This window comes from Schistocerca serialis, chromosome 8 (assembly GCF_023864345.2).
Source record: "Schistocerca serialis cubense isolate TAMUIC-IGC-003099 chromosome 8, iqSchSeri2.2, whole genome shotgun sequence".
Lineage (NCBI taxonomy): Eukaryota > Metazoa > Arthropoda > Insecta > Orthoptera > Acrididae > Schistocerca > Schistocerca serialis.
In genome coordinates, this window is record NC_064645.1 from 617,099,926 (window position 1) to 617,123,132 (window position 23,207).

At 39.0% G+C, this 23,207-nt stretch overlaps 1 protein-coding gene and 1 pseudogene across 2 annotated transcripts in view; both read left to right on the plus strand.

The window, feature by feature from the left end:
* LOC126416038 (muscle-specific protein 300 kDa-like) overlaps positions 1-23,207 on the plus strand; it is a 643,030-nt gene that overhangs the window by 529,693 nt on the left and 90,130 nt on the right. For both annotated transcript variants that reach the window (XM_050083501.1, XM_050083503.1), the window contains 6 exons: positions 33-365; positions 1,468-1,806; positions 3,430-3,738; positions 4,643-4,972; positions 8,654-8,997; positions 12,443-12,728. In XM_050083501.1, the coding sequence (XP_049939458.1) occupies positions 33-365; positions 1,468-1,806; positions 3,430-3,738; positions 4,643-4,972; positions 8,654-8,997; positions 12,443-12,728 (1,941 nt within the window). The remainder of the gene's footprint in view (positions 1-32; positions 366-1,467; positions 1,807-3,429; positions 3,739-4,642; positions 4,973-8,653; positions 8,998-12,442; positions 12,729-23,207) is intronic.
* On the plus strand, positions 19,937-20,054 carry LOC126417914 (5S ribosomal RNA; annotated as a pseudogene).

Consider the following 23,207-nt stretch of genomic DNA (forward strand, 5'->3'; position numbering starts at 1 on the left):
TTTTAATAGCTGTAACTACGATGTTAATACAGGTGGAGGAAATGTCAGAGTCTGACCTGCCTGCCCGAGAGAAATTGTGCCAGCTAGATGAGGCTGAGAGTATGAATCACAGCCATAGGGAGCAAACATCTCAGCTGTTGCTGACAGCACGTCAGCTTCTTCGTGATTTTCCAGGCCGGGAAGTCCCTCCTGAGACATATGCTGCACACGAGACAACCCGTATTATAGAACTAGCAGTGGCTTGTCAGAGGGACAAGGTTCTACAGCAGCTTGCTCTTTCTGACGAGTATGAGCAAACTCTCCGTGAGTTCGCACAAATAACAGATGTTGCTGATGCTCTTGTAGAAAACGACACTGCGGTGCAGGTTTGTATTTAGCATGTACACTGATACTCTAAGCTATCCACACTTTAAGCTATCCGATATCATTCAGTAAACAGAAAATTAGAGTTGCTGATTCTTAACCCTCTAAATTTTATGTAGGTTGTTACTTTTGGGCTTAAGTTCTATCTTCAATTAACCATTATCTGTTAATTCTGTTATCACGTGAAGTATGACTTTTGTGCTGAATTCTGAGATAGTTACAGACTTAAATAAAATATAACAGTGGAAACACCAGGTAGGAATATCAGACAGCAGGAAAAGACAGATTGCTACTTACTGTAAAGCTAACACACTAAGTTGCTGACAGGCATGATTGAAAGACACTCACACATAAGCTTTCAGCCTCAGCCTTCATCAGAAGAAGAGAAACACACACGATTCATTCACACAAGCAAACACACCTCACGCAGTGCAGTGGCTCTTTTATTGAAGAAGGCGGAGGTCAAAAGCTTACGTGTGCATGGCTTTTAATTGTGTCTGTGTGCAACTTAATGTATTATCTTTACAGTAAGTAGCAGTCTGTCTTTTCCTCATTGTAAATATAATACAAGGTTGTGTTAAAACGGATTGTGGTGCTACAATTAGTTTATAATATGTAAGGGTGCAAATTTTCATTTTCTTAATTTTGTCTGTATGTTTGAGACTTCCTTTTAATGACTCATCCTGTCTATTGACTGTGTCTTTCTTTTTAGATTCTGTTTTGGTTCTTAGAAGTGTACTTGAAACACTGTAGTGGATTAGTGGACATGTTTTAACTGTCAGAAAGTGCTTACATTTTTAATTATAACGGGATTGGAAGAAATACAGGATTCTGTAATGAAAGCTTATATTTGCTAATGATGTCTTGACTTATTTCAGAGTGGACTCAATTGGAAATTTATAAATGCTAATACTTTTGTTCTTCTCTTAACTGTGTCGTCTCCCATGGTTATTTTGTAGGGTGTATGTGAATAAAGGAATTATGATTTAGAGGGGAATGTTTTATGTGCAAACCATGACTGCTAGTTGTGTACTTCAGTCTTAAAAATACAACTGCAAAACAGTTGCTTGTAGAATGAATTGACTTAAATTCTTTTTCCTGTAGGACCTCAACCACCTGCAAGAAGAAATGCAGAAACACCGTAAGTTTTTTGTAAATCTGAGTCATTGTCGCAGTATTCTTGAATCTTTGGAGGGAAATTTGGACAGTGAGACACGAGCTGCACACCATGCCCTTCACCAGAGCCTTCACAGACGTGCAACAGCTATCTTGGATAAAGCAGCAGCACGAGCACAGCAAATGGCATTGGCCGCATCTCGCTGGACTGTTTTGGAACAAGGCATGCGTGATGAATGTGGCTGGTTAGCTGTGGCACAGCAGCGCTTGCCAGACTTGACTGCTGTAACTACTAGTGATTTCCACCAGTACATATCACTTTTTCAGGTAAGAAATTTCTCATTGCATCAATAATTTGTAAACTTAGAGAGGATTTTAAGTGAGTGTAGTGTTATAATAGCTGAAAAAAATAAGGTTGGTCCATATGGCAGTAATATCAGGAAGGCCGGTATTACACTATCAAATTTCTTAGTGAAAGTTGATATGTCAAATATTTGTGTCAAAGAAGTTTGATGGTATAATAGTATAATAGGGCACTTCGTGAAATCTCGTCTTGTCAAATAAATTTGATCAAATCTTGGGCCTCGCTGTAGATTTGTTCATAAGTCGCTTGTCTTCTGTTCACTGTGCTGCAATGTGACATGTTACAATGTGGAGCACTAGCATCGTTGCGGTGTTCTGTCATCTGTAGTGTGTTTATAAACATGGCTGGTAAATACAATTCGTGTGTACTGCCAACTAGAAAATTAATAGAGATGTATGAAGCTGATGAAGCGCTTTTTAACATGAGGCACCCTGAATACAAAAATAGATTTAGAAGATTGCAGAGCTATAAAAATATTGCGGAGTTCATTAGCTGTGAGATACGATTTTCGGACACAAAACATAATTGATTTCTTTATGAAATAAAAATAGTTCTTAATGCACATAAAGTGTATTGAACAATTATTTACCTTCAGACATTGGTCCTTTAATGTTTTATAAATTACTGCATGCGTTTCAGGTATTATTTTCATTAATGTGCACTGTGATATTCGAGTGATGTACTGTAAGCTAGCAGTTCTTCAGTGAGTATTGTGCTTTGTGATACAAGGATGCACTTCACTGAGCACATACTGCAATGTATGCTCATCCATTCTTCAGTAATTTATGTCCTCCACTACAAGCTCACGTAACAAGTTTTGTTGAATGCTTTTGTCGCCTCATCGTATAACCCACTGCTTCACCCAGGTACGTTTCCTTTTTTTCCCCCGCTTGTCTGCCACATGTGCACACAGTGCAATTGTGGTACACGCAACTGTTGTGGTTAATAACAAGTTGTTGTCATCCATCTTGAACTTAGACAAAAAATGTGGTGACAGTGTAATACCCATTTTTAGCGCCATGTCAAAGATCTTTGTCAAATAAATTTGATGAATATTTGATCATATCTTTGATCAAATTTTTGACGAAGAAATTTGATAGTGTAATACTGGCCTAACTGAATAAGAATATTTGCACCCTGTAGAAAGTTGTAACATGAAGTGCTTCAAAAAAATTCAAGAGCCATCAGTTTTATAAACATTATTCCTTCACTTTGAAGGTGCCTAATCTGCTGTTCACCTTCTTGTGATGGTGTCACAGCCTTATTTTGTAACTTATCTCTCTGCTCATAAAATTTGTGTGTGTCAAAATTGCAGTCAAGTTGAAGACATGAGTTTTTAAAATTAATTTAATATTATGTCAATTAACAATTTTTATTGTGCTTTTGATATGGAATTAAATATGTAGTAGCTTGATTGATTTCGTATCTCAAAAAAACTTAAAAGAGTATACAGCCAAAGACACGCAAAATGGAAAGTTTTTCTGATATGTTTTTTGGACACAAAACTATAATAATGTGATGCTTATCAACTGTGTGTATTTTTGTATGTTTGGAGTCACTGAAATAGTTAAACCCTTTGCTTTCAGTCTTTAGCTGCTGACTGTGCAACCCATCAGGCCCGTATTGCTCACTTGCTTGAAACAGCACAGAGACTGCAAGAACTAGTCACTTGTGTGGGCTTGGAGACCCGCTATGATGAAACTGTCAGTGTGTTACTTCAGTTACAAGATGATGTTGCTGCCAACTTAAGACGCCTAGTTGCATTCCGTGAACACTGGACTGCCTATGATGCCTTAGCAACGAGACTCGATAATTGGATTATTTCAGCTGATAAAGAGCTTGACCAGATATCCAGCTCTACTGGTACACTTACTGGCAGTATGAGGCAGTTCTGGGTGAGTTCCATTCTGTTCCAAAATTATCTGCCACCACTCTTCCCCTCTCTTCTTCTTCCCACACTTCACTAAGTAGCTAGTGTTAATCACTGTGTTGAAAACAAGTCTCCTTAATTCTCATGTATGAGAAGTTCTCTTGAAACTCCACTTTCCCAAAAAGTTACCTTGACATTTTATCACAGTGTGCTCTGCAAAGGCACTGTCACACTCTCTCCAGCCAACTAGTGAGTTGTTATTTATGCTAATTTCTACTGCCCCCTGCCATTAAACTACCTCAATTTTATGCTAACAATAAGCAACATTTTCATTGTCCTTTAAAACACACAATGTGTTACAACTACATATGCATATTAACATAGCTGCTGTGATTTATGAATATTACCATTGTGTTTCTTTCATATGACACACAGGCATTAATTGAAAGACTAAATTCCTTTTAAAATAATCTGAAATAATAAGTACACTGCAGTAGCAGTACTTGAAAGTAATCAAAGAAATTAAGGAAAATGTGCACTTAATAATCCAAAATATTTTAGGTAGGTTCAAACTTTAACCTGGATGTTTTGTGTAAATGTCTGGCCAGTTGAGACTTTGGATCAGTATGTGTGACATGGATAGATAATACAGTTGGTAGTACATTTCTGACAAGAATTAGGGATCTTGATTTGAGTCAATGTCTATTCATCTGCCCCATTCTATTTATTGAATGAACCGATAATAATATGATAATATGATTGAATTTCAATCGTTCTTAATGTGAATATCCTACCCCCCCCCCCCCCCCCCACCCACACACACACACATCCACAAAGGCTTAAGAAGTTTTGCTCATGTGTGAGTAATATTTAATTATGCTAAAACAAGGATATTAAGCAGATTTCAAATGATTTGTTGTTTTTAACAGGAACTGAAGGCACAATATGAGTTGCACAATGGACTACGATCAGAAGCTGGAAATTGCTTTGATGCTGCAATGCGTACACTTCCTGTTGCGGATGAAATGCTGCAAAGGCAGCTGCATGCACAATTGGAGGAACGGTGGCAGCGCCTATCAGGGCGAGTTATAACTGTGAGGGATGCAGCAACACGTGGTATTGAAGATGAATCAGTACCACTTGCTGACAGGCTTGCTGTACTCGCTGGTGAGCTAAACGAACTACAGGCTGCCCTGGATGACATGCATGGTGTCTTGCGCTCACCTGACGAACTGGACTTATACATTCAGAGGCTTCAGGTAAGCTATAATTAGCTTGTTTACTGGTTTATGTGCCTGCCTCAAAATAATTTGTAGGTTACTGAAAAGTATGTTCTTATGATTTTTTATTGGTGATTATAAAATGCAATATTTTATTCCCGATGATATTTGAACACTGTGTCTGTTTTCGTGTGTAATTTATTGTCTGTGAACTGCATTGAAGGAAAATTCATCTGAGAAAACTAACAAATTATGAGACAGAATTGCTGGGTAGTCTTATCTCCTGGAGGAGAAATGTGTAGCACCACCATTGACAGCTATAAAATAAAAACAACCACCTAGCCTTCAGAACTAATAGTTCCTTTGTCTGAAAGGAGACAGGGAAGGTTAAAATAAAAAGGAAGGGTAGATCACTCAAACCGCAGGATGAGAGCGAGACACTAAAGATGGACAAAGGAACTCTTAGTTCCAAAAGCTAGATATTGTGACCCTGTCACATTTTTATGTGTCTGTTGGGAGTTCTATACATGTGCCTCCTGATAGTAAGTACTTACCAGCAATTACATCTGATTACAGAAATACTCTTTTTACTGGTAAATGGTTTTACAATATATGCAGACAGCTGATGCGTTAATAGACAGATATTGATGAAATTCAGATTTCACAAGCATTTTTCTCAGTAATATGCAGATCACTTTATAATGATCATAGGGACCAAAATCAGCTGACGATCTCCTCATATAACTTAAGTGCAGTAGCGAAGTTGCAAGATATGGAGGAGGGGAGGGCAACCTAGTTTGAATCTATGCGGTAGATTAATGCCTATTCGTCCAGTACACTTGTAAGACTGAGTATGGTTTTTTAGGCGGTGTTAGACAATAGTTTAGGCAAATGTAGGACTGGCCTCAAATCCACCTGAGAAAATATAGTACATCAACAATTACAATACAATAACACAGGCAAGGGTGTATCCAACAAAGGGCAATGAGGTAGTTAACTCCAACTCACCTGCCCCCCCCCCCCCCCACCCCCACAGTCACTACCACCACCACAACCATTACCACTCACGCACACTTCTTCCTAGAAAAGGAAGTTTTCCAAACAAAAGCCACAATCTACTGCACTAGGCAGACAGACAAATTAACTCAGTATTAATATTATGAATTATCTCTGTATTTGTTTGAAGAAGTTTCTGCAAAACTTAAAGATGAATGGCGATATCACTATCTTACCTTCTCCGTAGATTCTTATCATTTCTAAAATTAAAATACTATATTGTTTTTTTCATCCTCCCTTCACGATGCATATCTTTAGCTATGAATGATGCTTATTATAAAGTTCGCTGTTCGATTTGTCATGACATCGTGCAACTATTGTGTCATTCACCAATCTAGATAAGTCACCACCACCACCACTACCCTCCCCCATTTCAGGTCATCAGTACACTTTTGCCCACATAATATTGTTTATACAATTCACAGTCATGCACATGACTTTTATCTCTTAAGTTAATTGATGACTGTGGCAACAGGATAGTCAACCAGCAATGAAGCTAAAAAAATAATTTACCAGATCATGAAAATAGTAAAGACAAAATAAACTCTATGAGGGATGGGGGTTCTAATTCAGCTGATCAAGTTTGACACACAGACTTTTGCCTAATAAGTATAACCATGTAATGTGAACAGACAAAACTTAAATCACTTTATAAGAAAATGTATTACTGTTACAATTATATATTGAGAAAAATAAGTACATGCAATACAATGTAAATACTATAGGAATAATGGAGACCACCTGCTGTAAAGTAGAAACATTGAGTTGTTTATAGATACACATAAAGGAAGGAAAACTTTCTAGCTTTTGGATTTATCCTTTGATGACCTGGACACACACACATACACATACACACATGTACATATGTATGTATGTGCCTATGCCCTTACATGGTGTCAGCTGGACTGTCAGTGCCCAGTGCCAATGCTCTTTTGTGGCAGGTGGACTGATTGTGATGGAGGTAGTGTCAGATGGGGTGAGTAGTGGGAGAGGGAGGCAGGGAGAGTGGCTAGCAGCATGGAGGGAGGCAGCTATTTTGCCAGCTAGCAATGTGGGATGCTGGGGTGGCAAATATGTAGGCTGACATGTTCGTAGGGGCCGGTGGCAAGTTTACATGGTGACAGTGACATGGGGATATGAATTGGGAGGGGGTGACAGGATGGAGGAAGGGGCGGGGGGGGGGGGAATCCCTTGGGTAGAAGATATGGGGACAGTGGGTTACCTGAGATTGAGGCCAGGATAATTATGCGAGCAGAGGATGTGTTGTCAGGATAACTCCTGAAGTTGGTGGTAGAGAAGTTTGTAGCAGTCATTGAAATTGAGCAGGAGAATGAATGACCAGCGCCATGTTGTTGTCAAGAACAATGTTGACCATTTGGTGCCACAACATGCTGCTGAGCACAACATGCTAATTTTCATTGGCTGCCTCACAGCCTGAACCATCTGGATTCTTCCCTCCACCACTGGTAACTGTACCGGTAGGCATTGTCCTCGCAATACATCCTCCACTTTCATAACCGTTGTGGTCTCAATCCAGGCAACTTATTGTCCACCCAACAGTTTCCCCATCCTCATCTTGTCACCCCTTCACAATTCACACCCCCACATTGCCTTCAGTGTGTGCTATTCCCCACCGGCTACTACAGTTATGGCAGTCCATATACCTGCCATGCCTCCCTCCCATGTTCCTATCCAGCAAACCGGCCACCTCCCTCCAAGCTACTAACCACCTACCCTCAGTCACTCTCCATGCCTCTTCCCACCCTCTCCCTCTACTCACATCATCTGACACTTCCCCCACCACAACCAGGCTACCTGCTGCAAAATAGCATTAGCGCTGTTAGTCTAGCCAGCACCATATAGGGGCATAGGTGTGTGTGTGTGTGTGTGTGTGTGTGTGTGTGTGTGTGTGTGTGTATGTGTGTGTACTTTAGCTCATCAAAGGATAAATCCAAGAAGTTTTCCTTCTTTTGTGTATGCATGTCAACAACACAATGCTTCTACTATTCAGTGAGTTGTCTGCTTTAATCGTGATGTATTTACATCCTACAAGAACTTTCCTGCAACTTTTACATACAAAACAAGATAGACAATTGAGACATATAAAAGGAAAGGATGAGGAGGAAGGAACTACAGATTGCTTGTGAGGAGAGGCATAAAAGTGAAAGTGTTACATTTGATGGAGCAATGTAAGATTTTCTTCACTTTCATTGGTATACATAGTCGTTGGACGGATCTACTACTTATCTATCTACTTACGTCTTTCAGCTATGTACCATCCTTTTATGCATCTTTTTCTCATATCTTGCATTACCTTCTGAGGAAGGAGTCGTCCAGTTTCGCAAACCTGAGATTTTCCCTCTCTTTCATTTTCTGAAACCTCTTTCTCTACCCCCCCCCCCCCCCCCCCACCCACCCACCCACCCACCCACCCACCCACCCACCCACCCACCCACTCACCTCACCCAACCCCACTAGAATCCCATTTCTTTTTCTGTTGCAGTCACCATTTCCCTAATTTTATGGTGTAACTTTCCCATTATTGTGGCAAGGTACTGAATGAAAAGAGTGATTTTAGGTTGAATGATAACAAATCTGGAAATAGGCATACTTCAATTGATGATTTTAGTTTCTTATTATGACACCAGAATTATTGTGTTTCAGGTGATGAAAGAACGCCTTGATGGTATCCAGGAGGAACTGGGAAGGCTAGGTCTGCTATCAGCAGAACAATCAGATATGGTAGGCTCACTACTTGGTGGTGCCCGGCAGTTGGAGCTACAGGTCTCTGAGGAGTTGGAGGCAGCTGAACAGGTCCGAGAACAGCTTCGGACTGTCAGCCGAGGATTAACACGAGCAACTACAGCACAGGGGAGGACTGCAGATGTTCTGGCAGACTGTGAACGTGTCCACGACCAGGGAGCAGATGTCATTTCACGTGCAATAGATCGCTGTGTTGTTGCCGGACAGGATCTAGGCCAGCAGTGGCAACAATTGATGGCACTCAGGTAAGTTAAGCAAGTAATTGCTGAAGTTTTTAATAATTCCATCAGGTGACTGCAGTTGATAAACAGAATTCTGATTTAGGGATCAGCTAAATATGTCACGTTCTCGTATAAATATGTAGTTGAGTCTAGAGTATTTGACTTTAGTTGAGTGAACTGTTTTCCATTTGCAGTGAAATTTGTTCATGACTGTTTTTTTTTTTTTTTTTTTTTTTTTTTTTTTTTTTTTTTTTTTTTTTTTTTTTTTTTCCTGTGCCAAATCCATGGTGACATTTTCTTATCACATGTACTGATTTGATAAAAATCATTGAGTTAGTGACACCTTTTCTAGCATGCAGAACATTATTACATATGCATCCATTATTCTGAGAACAGACAAACAGTTTTTGCTCAGAAGTGTGAAATATGAAATGTAGTTGGGAAGAAGGTTGCAAACTTTTTGAAATTGAGGAATTTATCCTAACCTTGACTGACTGGGTGTACATTACTTATCAAAGCAGAGAGAAACATTTCTAGTGCTAACATCTCACCATTGAATTAATGTGTTGTTTGCATTTAGAGTGTCTTGATAACCATGCTGAGCACACAGTGTTATTCTTTTAACTTTGTACAGTTGCAGAGACCACCAATGCTTTTAACAATGCAAAATACTTGCTCACACAGATAGTTAACAATGTAGGAAAAGCTAGATTGCTACTTACCAGACAGCCACTATTCATAAACACAAGCAAGCACAACACACACACACACAACACTGCGAACTCTGCCATTTTTGTCCATAATATGTAAATTGTTGTTATTAGAGCAAGAAGGCCATCACTAGGCTATTTTAGACAGTTCATTCACATTCTTGGAGTTCTGACTTCCAGTTTCTGCCAATATGCCTCCAAGTAACCATGTAATTGACTCAAGTGGAACATCTTAAAGAGTATTGTAGACATGAACAACAATCTAACTTATAATAATGATGATAATAATAATTCTGAAACCATTTTTAAAAGAAGAGGCAATAGCTGCAGATTTTTAATCTCAAATAAATCATAAACTGAGGTTTTACAGTATTGATGGTGTAGCCAACCAGTGTATAACATCCAATCCAACCAAAAGGAAGCAGGAAGTTGTACTTGGTAATTAACCAATGGTATAATCAGAGGAGATTATTTGGACTGGAAAGAAATAATGAATGGGGTTCCCCAACACTCAATCTTGGGTCCACTATTTTTCCTCATATGTGTAAATGATCTTTCATCTAATATACAACAAGCAGAATTAGTTATTTCCGAAGATGACACCAATATTTTAATCAATTCAAGCATACATACAGGAAGAGAAGAAATGGTATAAATTGTTCTTAAAAGTACCAATGACTGGTTTTCCGCAAGTGGTGTCACTCAGTTTTAAAAGCACACAAAATGTTCTGTTCTGCATATCTGGAGGTATAGAGGTATTACAACAATGATAAATGTAGCACATGCGTAGTAAATTATAAATAGGTTGAAAACTTCAAAGTTCTAAGGTGACCATATTGATGAGCATTTTAAATAGAAAAAACACAATTTACTACCCCTAAAACAAATTAGTTCAACCTCATTTACATTTCAAATTGTTGCAAATCTTGAGGGGAGGGAAATGGTAAGTTGACATATAATAATGTCATATGGAATAATGTTCTGGAGTAATTCAACTTTAAGAAAGAAAGTGTCCATTCCTCAAAAACATGCTGTAAGAATAAGATGTGGTGCTCACCCATGATCATCATGTAGACATCTATTTACTGGGTTACGCATTGTGATTACTGCTTCACATTATATTCCTTCATTAAATTTTTGTAAATAATCCACTGCATTTCAAAAAGAACAATTGTGTACATAATTACAATACCAGAAGAAGAAAAAAATGACATTCACTACACCACATGAAGGTGCTCTTTATCAGAAAAAGGGATGTACAATGCTGAAATCAAAATTTTTGATCAGGTACCCAGTGAAATAATATGTCTTGACAGTCAGCAAATTAAAATTTGAAAACTGAAAGTTCCTCCATGACATTTCTGAAATCATGTCTGAGTCTCATGTAGCCATATTTACAAAATGATTTGCGGTGTGGATATACAATGACTAACATTATTACGATTCATTATGCAAATGATCCATGAAACCTGCTAACAATAGGAACACTTAATGAAATGAAATATACAGGCATACTCAACCAAAAAAAACCATGTATTGTATACCAGCCGTCAACATGGTGATTTGTCATCAGTTACATACAAATTGTGTAATCTATAGTAAGAGATACAGTTAGTTGCAAAATGAGTATTCCAACTTTCACGTGCCTGATCAAAACGCCTAGTAAAAGATCACAAGTAGTAGTCCTAACAAATCAGAAACTAAGAAAGTACTGCATCAGTCACATCGTTTCATTTTCTGTTACTTATGATGTAACTCGTACACTCTCTCTTTCTGGTAAACACACACTCTTTCTTCAGTGCTTCATCATTATAACTAAAGTAGTGATAATTAGCAGTAAAACTTGATTCTTTTTATGTTCTCATGTATGCTGTGTCTTCCTTGAACAGTAATATTTTATGGTAGCTGTAGTAACTATTCGTGGTATAACTGAGATAGTGAAATGATTGGAAAATGTAGTAATAAAGTTCGTCTACTGTATTTTCAATGCTGTTGCTACATGTGTGTTCATATAATAGTGTAAAAATACAGAATTTAATTCAACGTCACATCATGTACAACAGAAATCAACACCTCCTCCTCTTCGAGTAACTACTGCAACCTACATCCTTCTGAATCTGCTTAGTGTTTTCATCTCTTGCTCTCTCTCTCTATGATTTTTACCCTCCCTTCCCTCCAATACTAAGTTTGTGATTCCTTGACATCTCAGAACATATCCAACCAACCAATCCCTTCTTCTAGTCAAGTTGTGCCACAAATTCCTCTTCTTCCCAATTGTGTTCAGTACCGCCTCATTAGTTACTTGATCTACCCATCTAATCTTCGGCATTCTTCTGTAGCACCACATTTCTAAAGCTTCTATTCTCTTCTTGTCTTACCTAGTTATCGTCCATGTTTCACTTCCATACATGGCTACACTCAATACAAATACTTTCAGAGAAGACTTCCTAACACTTAAAATCTATACTCGATGTTAACAAATTTCTCTTTTTCAGAAACGCTTTCCTTGCCATAGTCAGTCTACATTTGATAACCTCCCTACTTCAACAGTCATCAGTTATTTTGCTTCCAAAATAGCAAAATTCGTTTACTACTTTAAGTGTCTCATTTCCAAAAGACAGTAGACTGCCTTTATTATTACATTTTCCAGTACTATTGTGAGCAAAAATGACTACATAGTCTGCAAATTAGTCTTTTATGCTGTTTACTTTGTTTCCATCCATCACATTTGTTGTGACAAAAGAATCCTGTTTACATAGGCAACAACTGCATGCAATACCTGCTTCACGTCTGCGCCTATCTCTCTCACCACAAGGTGTAGAAAGACAGATGTCAGCACTACAAGATACACATGCAGCTTTGGAGCAGCAGCAAGGTCAGCTACTGCAGATGTTACGTGCCCGCTTTGCATTGTGGCAGAACTTTGAGAGGCGGCTTGAAACAGTCAGACAACAAGTTGCAGAAGCTGGGTACATGATGGAACTGCTGACTGTCCAAGGAAGTGTTGATCTCGACAGGCTGGTCAAAGCTACTGAGAGGTTGCAGGTATGTGATCTTCAAATTATCAGTCATTCTTTCTGTATTGCTTCATTCTTTCTGTATTGCTATTAAAAGGGATTCCTATTTGTGTTTTCTTATTCAAATCATTATTAAAGGCTGCCTGTCATTTTGATTATTCCTGTTCGGTAACAGCTGTAAGCCAAATTTTCTTTCCTGTGAGAAAGTAATATATAAATGCTCAGTTTTTATTGCTTCACTTGTATGGAATAGGATTAATTGTATGATACAGTTGATGTAATAACATATTATAATCACAAACAACAGTATGAGCTTGTTTGGTAGATGTTAGATTATTGCTACCTGTTGGAAAATTAGGGTTTTGTTATTATATACAGGGTAATTCAGCTGTTTTCAATACTTATTTAAAGTTCAACAATGCCAAAGTTTTGCAGAATATTATAATGGTATATCATATCAGCTGTGTCATTAAAGAGTTTCTAGCAAACAGCACAAAGAATGTCATTCTCAACAGAGAGGTATCTTCAAACATTAAAGTACCTATGAGTGTATCTCAAAGAATTTTGGTAGGACCATTTATTTTCTTAATATAGTCAAATGACTTAGTATAAACTCACAAGTTCCATATTGCTTTTTATGGTTGATGCTGTTGTATAAAGAGAAGTTCCAACTTTAGAAATTAGAGCGAAATGCAGGAAGACCAGAAGAGGATCAATGCTTAGTGTAAACATTGGCTATTTTGACCCTCAACATAAATAAATGTGCATTTTGTGCATAAGTATGCAAAAACATTATTATATCATCACGCACATGCAGAACAATCACTGGAAACAGTTATATCGATAAAATATGTTGGAGTACATGTATGGAGCAATTTAAAGTGGAATGACCACGTAAAGCTTATTGCAGATAATAGATATGCCACAATGAGATTCATTGGGGGAATCTTCTGCACATGTAGTCCACCCGCAAAGGAGGTAAGTTGACCAGTACTTTATTACTGCTCGGAAGTATGGGATCTGTACGAGATAGAAGTGATAGAGGAAACAGAGAAGACCCAAAGAATATAATCATGTTTCTTTACAGGTTCCTTTAGTTAGGCCCGAAAGCTTCATGGAGAAGATAGGCCAACTTCAGTGGCAGACTCTGTAAGTGAGGCGTTCTAAATCACAGTGTGGTTTACTGCGAAAGTCCCCATGCACCCCATGTTCTTGTGTGGGGCTGGTGGCAAATCTCCATTGTTTAGGTGATACCTTTGAGATGTTAAACTGAAATATTCTTTCATTTGGCAGAAAATGGAAGATGTTGGTTGAAATTTCTGCATACCTTGCTCATGCTAAAATAGTGACCAAAAAGTATTACCCTTGTTGTGCTTTTAACTTCGTGTAATGGACAGTTTAGACATTTTACATGTTCTGTGGATCATATTTGTGGCACCTTGTCATTATTTGGAACATTTTTGTAGCTTCACAAATAAGATATACAGTGATACCCTTCTTTTACATTTTTCAAGGGAAATAACGTTTTAAGGTGTAAAAGTTAGTGTAGGATATCCCCTTGGCTTTTCGCACTTTATGTGTGATATATGTACATAACAGGCACCAAAAGACTTGTCAGGTACTTGTTTATTATCTAATAAATGTTTAGTATCCAACAAAAGCGCTGATTTAACTGAAATTGATAACTTTCTGAGAAGTAGGAACGTTTGACTCAATTTCATGCATTATAGTCGATGGTTTTGAAAGCCTGCAGCTGTCATTTGTTATTTAAATACTGAAATACTGCACTAATTATGTATTTTTTCATGATTAACACAATGCATTTCGAGCCTTTTTGCCTCGTTGTCAAGGGCAAATATGTTATAAGTATTTTGTTTTGTGTTTGCATGTGTTGTTCTGCATCTCTCCTGTAGTCGTCTTTTTGAGGTTATCAGGTATTGTGCCTCCTCAATTATGTAGAAAACCACACGCTCGCAAACTATCATTCCCATTGTTTGTGGAAGGAAAAAAAAAATGCTGAATGAGGATATTTGCAAATTACAGTCATGTAAGCTGACAAACTATGTGACCAGTATGTTTTATCTGAGTACGAAGTTAAAATCAAGTTTGAGTTTGGTTCTTACAGACATGAATTGACAAAAGCTGGTTGGTGTACAACATATAGCTGGCTGGAGATATGGAAGATAGAAGTAAGTAGGCGTGATTGTTACCAACCAAGTTTATCTCTTCGAGTTCAGTTCTCACGAGAGATGTGCTGTTAGTAATCTGAAACACAGAGCACAAATTGGTACCAGGCTGTCCTGTAATCTCCCCTGCTTAGTCATGGAAATGAACTGGAGTGTACATGCCAGTCAGTGTGTGAAATCAGTGCAATAAAATATATCGAAGTGGAAACATAACTGAGTGACAAAAAGTAACTGTTACCACACCGTAAATGAAATTGCCCACTTTTATTGGTGTATCGACACCGGTTGTCCAATGTGTCTACAAGAAATGATGTACCACTCGCAGTCGGGCAACATGGAATAAGAAGAGTGATCATAAAATGGAGCTGTTGACAAATTTTGTGTCTTGTCAGTGACTTTCAATTTCAAATCTGCTGCTGTCAGTGAATGCAAATCCAGCTGAACCAGTATCCAGTCAAACTTGGTGAAGGGCACTGCATCCAGACGTTTGGAGCCTGGTACCTTACAAAAGGCCATTGCTTACAGCACACCATAAAGCGGCATGTCTTTAGTGTACAAAACAACACAGAAACTAGATAGTAGCTGACTGATCTGAGGAGTCACAGCTTTGCACACTTTTTCAAATATTTGAGGTTAATGAAAACACTGCTCCCTACAAATTACACAATGGGTTTTTGTCCGAATAGGGTATCATATAGACCGGCGGGTGGTGTAGTTGTTTTGTGTTTTTTTGGGAGGGGGGGGGGGATATTAATTTCTTGAAAGAACTCTGTGTAATTAAAACTTAATTAGTGATTTGAGGGGAAAACTGGAATATTTCACATACAGCTTCCGCTACCTTTATAAATGAAGTGTTGAAAAGTTCATCTCTTCAAGGCTTAGCCAGTTTGCATGTAAAAATGTGCATTGGAATGATATTTAATTGTCAGAACTGCTTCCTTTCAATCAAGTCAGGACATTATGAGCCTCTGTGTTACTGATACTGGTTCTGGGAATGCTGTTTGTATGCTCACAGAAGAGTTGAGGAAGAGTGCATGAATACCAATGTCAGGGTCTGGAACAAAATCAGTACACCAGGATCTGAATCATGAAACATGGTGAAGCTCACAGATCTCAGCTTGTATTTCAAGAATATGGGTTCTTCTACAAGTTACTGGAGAAGTGTGTTGAGCGATCTCATCGCAGTGGTCATCTAGTTAGGACCTCATTTCTAGTTCCTAACTCTGAGAGTGACAACATGAATGAGAAACTGATATTGGATTTAAGGACAGCATTAATAGACAAATGTACTGTTCATGAGACATGCTATTTTTATCATTGCTTTTCCGAGCACTTATGCAATGTAATTTTGAAAATAAATATATTAAGAAGATATGTTATTGACTACTTCGTCTGTTTTGAATTTCAAATTAGAGGTTCTATGCATGCTTATGTTCTGCTCTGGATTGAAGACACTCCCGATATGTATTAAGCTGCTGAAATCGTGCACATTGAGCAGGTGATGGATTGCAGTCTTGCAAAGCATGATGAGAAATTGCGCCAACATGTCCTGAAGTATCAGATACACAATCATCACAAGACTTACAGAAAAGGGAACAAACTCTGCAGCCTCATTTTTCCTCATGAAATCCGCAAGAATTCAACAGTTCCGAAAATGGAGGACATAAAAATAAAGTTTGTCAGTCACAAACGAGAAGCAGAGGTGTCAGTGGTAAATTACTATAATTCTGACATTCTTAAGCTATTCAGATTGCTATTGCCATTTATATTTCAAAATCGTCTTCCAAACATGAGGAAGACATAATCATCAAAAATACTTAAATGACTGTAGAAACAGCTCTGCGAAAAGAAGGTGGCAGAAAGGCAGCTATTCATTTTATGGTGTACAACATTCTCAGCAATCAAGATACATCAAAAACAAGAAGCAAGTGTAATGCTTTGCAATCCAAAGTCATGCCTGTCATTTAGATATTGTGTATTTTTGAACACCATCCACAAAGAAGAAAGGCCAAGGTTGCTTCATTTTGGAAAGCTGTTGGGCGCAAACCTTTTGGGCTAAAGAATTTTCGAAAAATACGAGAAAAGATCAGAAAACTGGGAAGAATATTTGTCTCATAGAATTTGCAGCGAGTTATGGGCCAGTCAATAAATCCCTTGAAACAGAGGCCAATTATTATGGGATTGATGTCATCGATGACACTGAAGGCCACCAAGATCACACTCTCAGATGTGTTTTTCATGAAGGAGGTCTTTTATGTAGTGACTGTGGGGAACATTTTTGGAGCAACTTTGTAGTCAACATTGGATGCATACCTAGGAGCTGTTGAATGCTTTTTGAGCTCTTAGTGTATTGTGAGTTGAAGATCATAACTTCATGTCTGTAATGGGTGGAATTGTGATTACTGCAGAGACTGACTTTGAGTTCAATTGCAAAATTCCATCTGAATTCATACCACCAGTAGGAGAGCACAAAAGTCAGGTGCAGTCTACTCACAACCTAGCAGAGAAAAGTCTTATGATCTTCTCAAATGTCAGATAAATCGTGCTGGAACTGGCAAAAACTTAGTACTCAGAGCGATGTGTGAATGTTACCATCAAATGTTTTGTCAAATAACTTGTGTAAAAGTAAGAAATAAAATACACACACCAAAAAAAGCTTTGCATCACCTTGGTTCCAAGAGTTGTGGAACCTGTACAGAAAATTGGAATAGAGATCAACATAAACATCATTTCCGCCCTTTTCATTGCTCATGAAAACCACACATTGCATGTTGTACCACTACACAGTGAGACCCTCAGAGGTGGTGGTCCAGATTGCTGTACACACCAGTACCTCTAATACCTAGTAGCATGTCCTCTTGCATTGGTGCATGCTTGTATTCGTCATGGCCTACTGTCCACAAGTTCATCAAGGCACTGTTGGTCCAGATTGTCCAACTCCTCAATAGCTTTTTGGCGTAGATTCCTCAGAGTGGTTGGTAGGTCACATCATCCATAAACAGTCCTTTTCAATATATCCCAGGCATGTTTGATAGGGTTTGTGTCTGTAGAACATGCTGGCTACTCTAGTTGAGCGATGTTGTTATCCTGAAGGAAGTCATTCACAAGATGTGCACGATGGGGTTGTGAATTGTTGTCCATGAAGACGAATGCCTTCCCAATATGCTGCCGATATTGTTGCACTATTGGTTAGAGGTCGGCATTCATGTATCATGCAGCCGTTACGGCACCTTCCATGACCACGTCATCCATAAACAGCCCTTTTCAATCCATCCCAGGCATGTTTGATAGGGTTCATGTCTGTAGAACATGCTGGCCACTCTGGTCGAGCGATGGTGTTATCCTGAAGGAAGTCATTCACAAGATGTGCATGATGGGGATGTGAATTGTCATCCATGAAGACGAATGCCTTGCCAATATGCTGCCGATATTTTTGCACTATTGGTTGGAGAATGTCATTCACATATGATGCAGCTGTTATGGCGCCTTCCATGACTTCCAGCAGCATACGTCCGCTCCACATAATGCCACCCCAAAGCATCAGGGAACCACCACCTTGCTGCACTCGCTGGACAGTGTGTCTAAGGCATTCAGCCTGACCGGGTTGCCTCCAAACACATCTCTGATAATTGTCTGGTTGAAGCCACATGCAAAACTCATATGTGAAGAGAACATGATGCCAATCCTGGTGGTCCATTCGGCATGTTGTTGGGCCCATCTGTACTGCGCTGCATGGTGTCGTGGTTGCAAAGATGGACCTCACCATGGATGTCGGGTTTGAAGTTGCCCATCATGCAGCCAATTGCGCACAGAGTCGTAACATGACAACCCGTGGCTGTATTATTCAACATGGTGGCTTTGCTGTAACGGTTCCTCCGAGCCATAATTCATATGTAGCGGTCATCCACTGCAGTAATGGCCCCTGGGTGGGCTGAGCAAGGCATGTCATAGACAGTTCCTGTCTCTCCGTATATCCTCCATGTCCGAACAACATTGCTTTGGTTCACTCCGAGGTGCCTGGACACTCCCCCTGTTGAGAGCCCTACCTGGCACAAAGTATCGTTGAGGATGCGATCGAACCGCGGTATTGATCATCTAGGCATGGCTGAACTGCAGACAACACGAGAGATGTACCTCCTTTCTGGTGGAATGACTGGAACTGATCAGCTGTCGGACCCCCTCCGTCTAATAGGCACTGTTCATGCATGGTTTTTTACATCTTTGGGTGGGTTTAGGGACATCTCTGAACAGACAAGGGACTGTGTCTGTGATACAGTATCCACAGTTAATGTCTATCTTCCGGAGTTCTGGGAACCAGGCTGACGCAAAAATTTTTTTGATGTTTGTTGATTAGAGTAACATTTGACATGGTTTTGAATGACACTTGACATCATATACAGCAGATGAGATGCCAATTCAAACTTTACATTTCAATGTTTAACGTATAATCATACCATTTTAAAGGGTGCTAGAGGATGTTTGTGTGATCCATTATGTAGAGCAAGCAGTATGCTGTTGTGTGGTCTTGACATATTTGTTTTCCTTGCTTGAATGTATAAAAATGGTTCCAACAATCTTTCAGTCTCAGATATGTTTCACTGGAGAATTCGTCAAATACCAGGAAAGAGAATGTTTGTGGTGCAAGAAGTAATGTCTCCTTTACATGTAGTTCCGTCATCACTGTTCTTGCTCACTCAGCAGTACATTCATCATAAAGATGTTAAAGAAAGGGCAACATTTGGTAACTGAGAGTGTTAAAATAACAATCTTCAGTTAAGTAACCTAAATGAGATGACTCAAGCCATTGTATAAAAAACACCCCCGAAACATCACAGAACCATCTCTAGCCTGAAGAACAGCTGTTTCAGCTGATTAGCCAATGATGCTGTGGCAACACTTATTACATTGCTGTTTCTCAAATAATGAACAGTGAACATGATCATGACATTGCCTTTATAGAGCGTGCAGAATATATCTTCACTGATTGACCACCTGCACAGAACTCACAATGACCATTATTGGAGAATACAATCGAGCTATGAAAAAAATGGGCAACGACCTTGCCGCAGTGGATACACCGGTTCCCGTGAGATCACCGAAGTTAAGCGCTGTCGGGCTGGGCCAGCACTTGGATGGGTGACTATCCAGGCCTCCATGCACTGTTGCCATTTTTCGGAGTACACTCGGCCTCCTGATGCCAATTGAGGAGCTACTTGACCAAATAGTAGCGGCTTTGGTCAAGAATACCATCATAACAACTGGGAAAGCGGTGTGCTGGCCCCACGTCCCTCCTATCCGCATCCTCCACTGAGGATGACATGGGGGTCAGATGGTCCCAATAGGCCACTCATGGCCTGAAGACAGAGTGCTTTGAGTGCTCTGAAAAAAATGTCCATAATGCAACATCTTCAATCAACAGCAGAGAGTGCACACTAACTGACAAATGCAACTACAATTGAGCTTCCTGGCAGACCGTATTGGACTGTGTGCCCATATCAGAAACACAGGTTACATAGTTGTGGAAATAAACAACTGAATTTCCCAGAATGTGGTATCCTGTGCTCTGAACACACACTGACATTCACATTCAGCTGCATGTGACCTAAAAATATGTATCCGAAACACAAACTCATGTAATTGTGGAAATAAAACCATCAAACAAATGTAGTTTCCCAAAAATTGAAAGATATTTACTGATTACATAACATGGTAGAACCAAAGACGAAATTGAATTTGATAAACGTCATCATGACATTACTTGTAAGAAGATTGGTGGGGGCACAACGAAATATAAATAAGTGTGACTTTATGCAGAACATAAGTTGTGCTCTTAGACCACAGGCTCCTGCCCAACCACAACTCAGAAATCATTACAGATTCCAGAAGGGGGGGGGGGGGGGGTTGGTTGTATATCAAAGTTATTGCCTTTTTTTGTATGAAATACTCTTCCAACAAATCCCACGTAGCTTACTTATTTTCCTTAAGAGGGGCAACAACTGTGATGATTTGCAACTAGTTCATGGATTATCAAGAAGAGGTGCTACCACATCTATTGTTTATTTTTACCATCTTCCTTGCCATCTGAACTAACACTGAGATATAGCCATCAATGTTTATCATTGGCTGGTTGTTTGGTTCCCAAAATAATGCCTGGCGAAGTGCAGGACAGCTGACGTGAAGATATGTGTGGTTAAGATGCTTCACACCTTTCCAGTGTCAGATCTGTAATTCTGTTAATATTCATTTGTTTCATTAGAAATGTATATTTCATTAAAAAAAACTGTGGGACCACTAACGTTTGTAGTGCAGTATAAATCAGTTCATGGGCCTATTTTCTCCCATGTGTAAAGTAGTGTGCACCATAGTTTGTTAGCTGAGAGATGAGCTCATGAGTATTAATGAAAACTTGGTAGGAGGGTGGATTTAAATTTCAAACAGCATAATTATGAAGCAGTAAAATCTTTTTAATGGATGTGTTGCTCATAGAGATGCTGCAAAATTTCATATAGGCTTCACTACACTAGTTGTAGTAGTCAACATTGTAAATCACATTTAATTTCTATGAGACATGTACTTGTATGTTCCAATAAGCAATTATAAACCACTCTACTGGTGCAGTGAGCATCACAGTTTTAAGGGAGATGACCAGTGCCAGGATATAATGCAGATTAAGTATCATTAAATTTGAGCTGCACAACTATATTACATTTTCTGGAAATGAGTGACAATGGATAAAACTGGCTTACATTGCTTGCTTTTTATGTTACTCAGTATCATATTTTGGGGAAACTGCACAAACTGAGAGAAAGTTTTTTTTTTAACTGCAGAAGCTCATAATAACACTTGTGTGTAGTAAATTCAAGAACAGTATGCAAAAATCTATTCATAGAATTGGACATACTAACTACTGCTTCTCATTATTATGTAAAAGCCTATACGAATCACATTTCATGTTGGTTGTCCTCTGTTTTCAATTGCAGTCAACTGAGCAGTTTGTCAGGACTGGCTCTTTCAGCGTGTTGTTATGTTGTGTGAGTCAATTGAGAAATAAGTAATGTAGCAAGTGTTTTTAATCACAGACATCTCTATAATCCATTTTAGTGAGTCCCTGTTACCCCTGTGTGTTATTTATACTGTAGCTGCTAATCAGTACGAGGTGAGTGTATCCGTGGATTGCCAGTAGTTACTAAGGAACAAGTGAATGTACTCTCTCACCCTTCTAGGTTGTGTCATTCTTTCTCCACTCTCTACATTCCCTTAAGCCAGACTGCCTTCATTCCGTAGAAGCACAAACAGAAATAAGACTATATCTCAACAATAGTATTGATTATTATACAAAAGGTTTTTGAGATCGGTCAGTCAGGGAATTGGAACTATTAGCAGTACTTTGTGTAATTAATATTTATAACCGTAATCACTGAAGAAGTATACAGGATAAACCTGCAGTCAATAAGATATCTGGAAGTATTAAATTCTGTAATGCAGATGATTAAGGAAAGAGAAAATTGTTCTGCCCATTGAGGCAAGCATAAATGATTTCTAATATTAGTGCCTCATTGTCAATTGGAGACCCTTGACATTCTTGCACTTTTATTGATATTACAAAAGGATAAGTATTCAGACACCTATTAGTGAACATTAATATGGGGTGCTCCATAGGGTTCAAGTCAGAACTGTAGACAGACCAGTCCATTTCAGAACAGTTATTCTCCACAAACCATTTCTTCCCAGATTGTGCTTTATGACAATGCGCATTTTTGTGCTGATACAGTCATTGTCTCCAAACTGTTCCTCTACTGTACACAGTACATAATGTTGTAAAACGTGTTCCTATCTTTCCACATGAGCATTTTGTCAAGTGCAGTAAAGGGACCACACCCTAATCACAAAAAATGTCACCGTACCATAAGGCCGCCTACTTTGTACTTCACTGTGAGCACTACACATGATGGAGGAAGCAACATTCTCCAGACATTCGCCAAACTCAAACCCTTCCATCGGATTGCCATAGAGTATAGTGTGACTCATCATTACAAATCACTTGTTTTCACTCTGGTAACATCACTATTTATACTACCTCAAGTGTCAACTAGCATTGACTACAAAAATGTATCTTTTATAAGGAGTTGCTCGACTAATGTACCCCATTTCTCTTAACTGCCTAAGCACAATCATTGTGCTAGCTGGACTGTTGGTAGCACTTTGAAACTGATGAGTAATCCCTTTCTCCAGTCTCGTGTTTTTTACAACTACCTCCACTACTGCCCCTGTCCATCAGAACATGAGGTCTGTCTGGTCATGGGTTGGCTGTGGTTGTTACT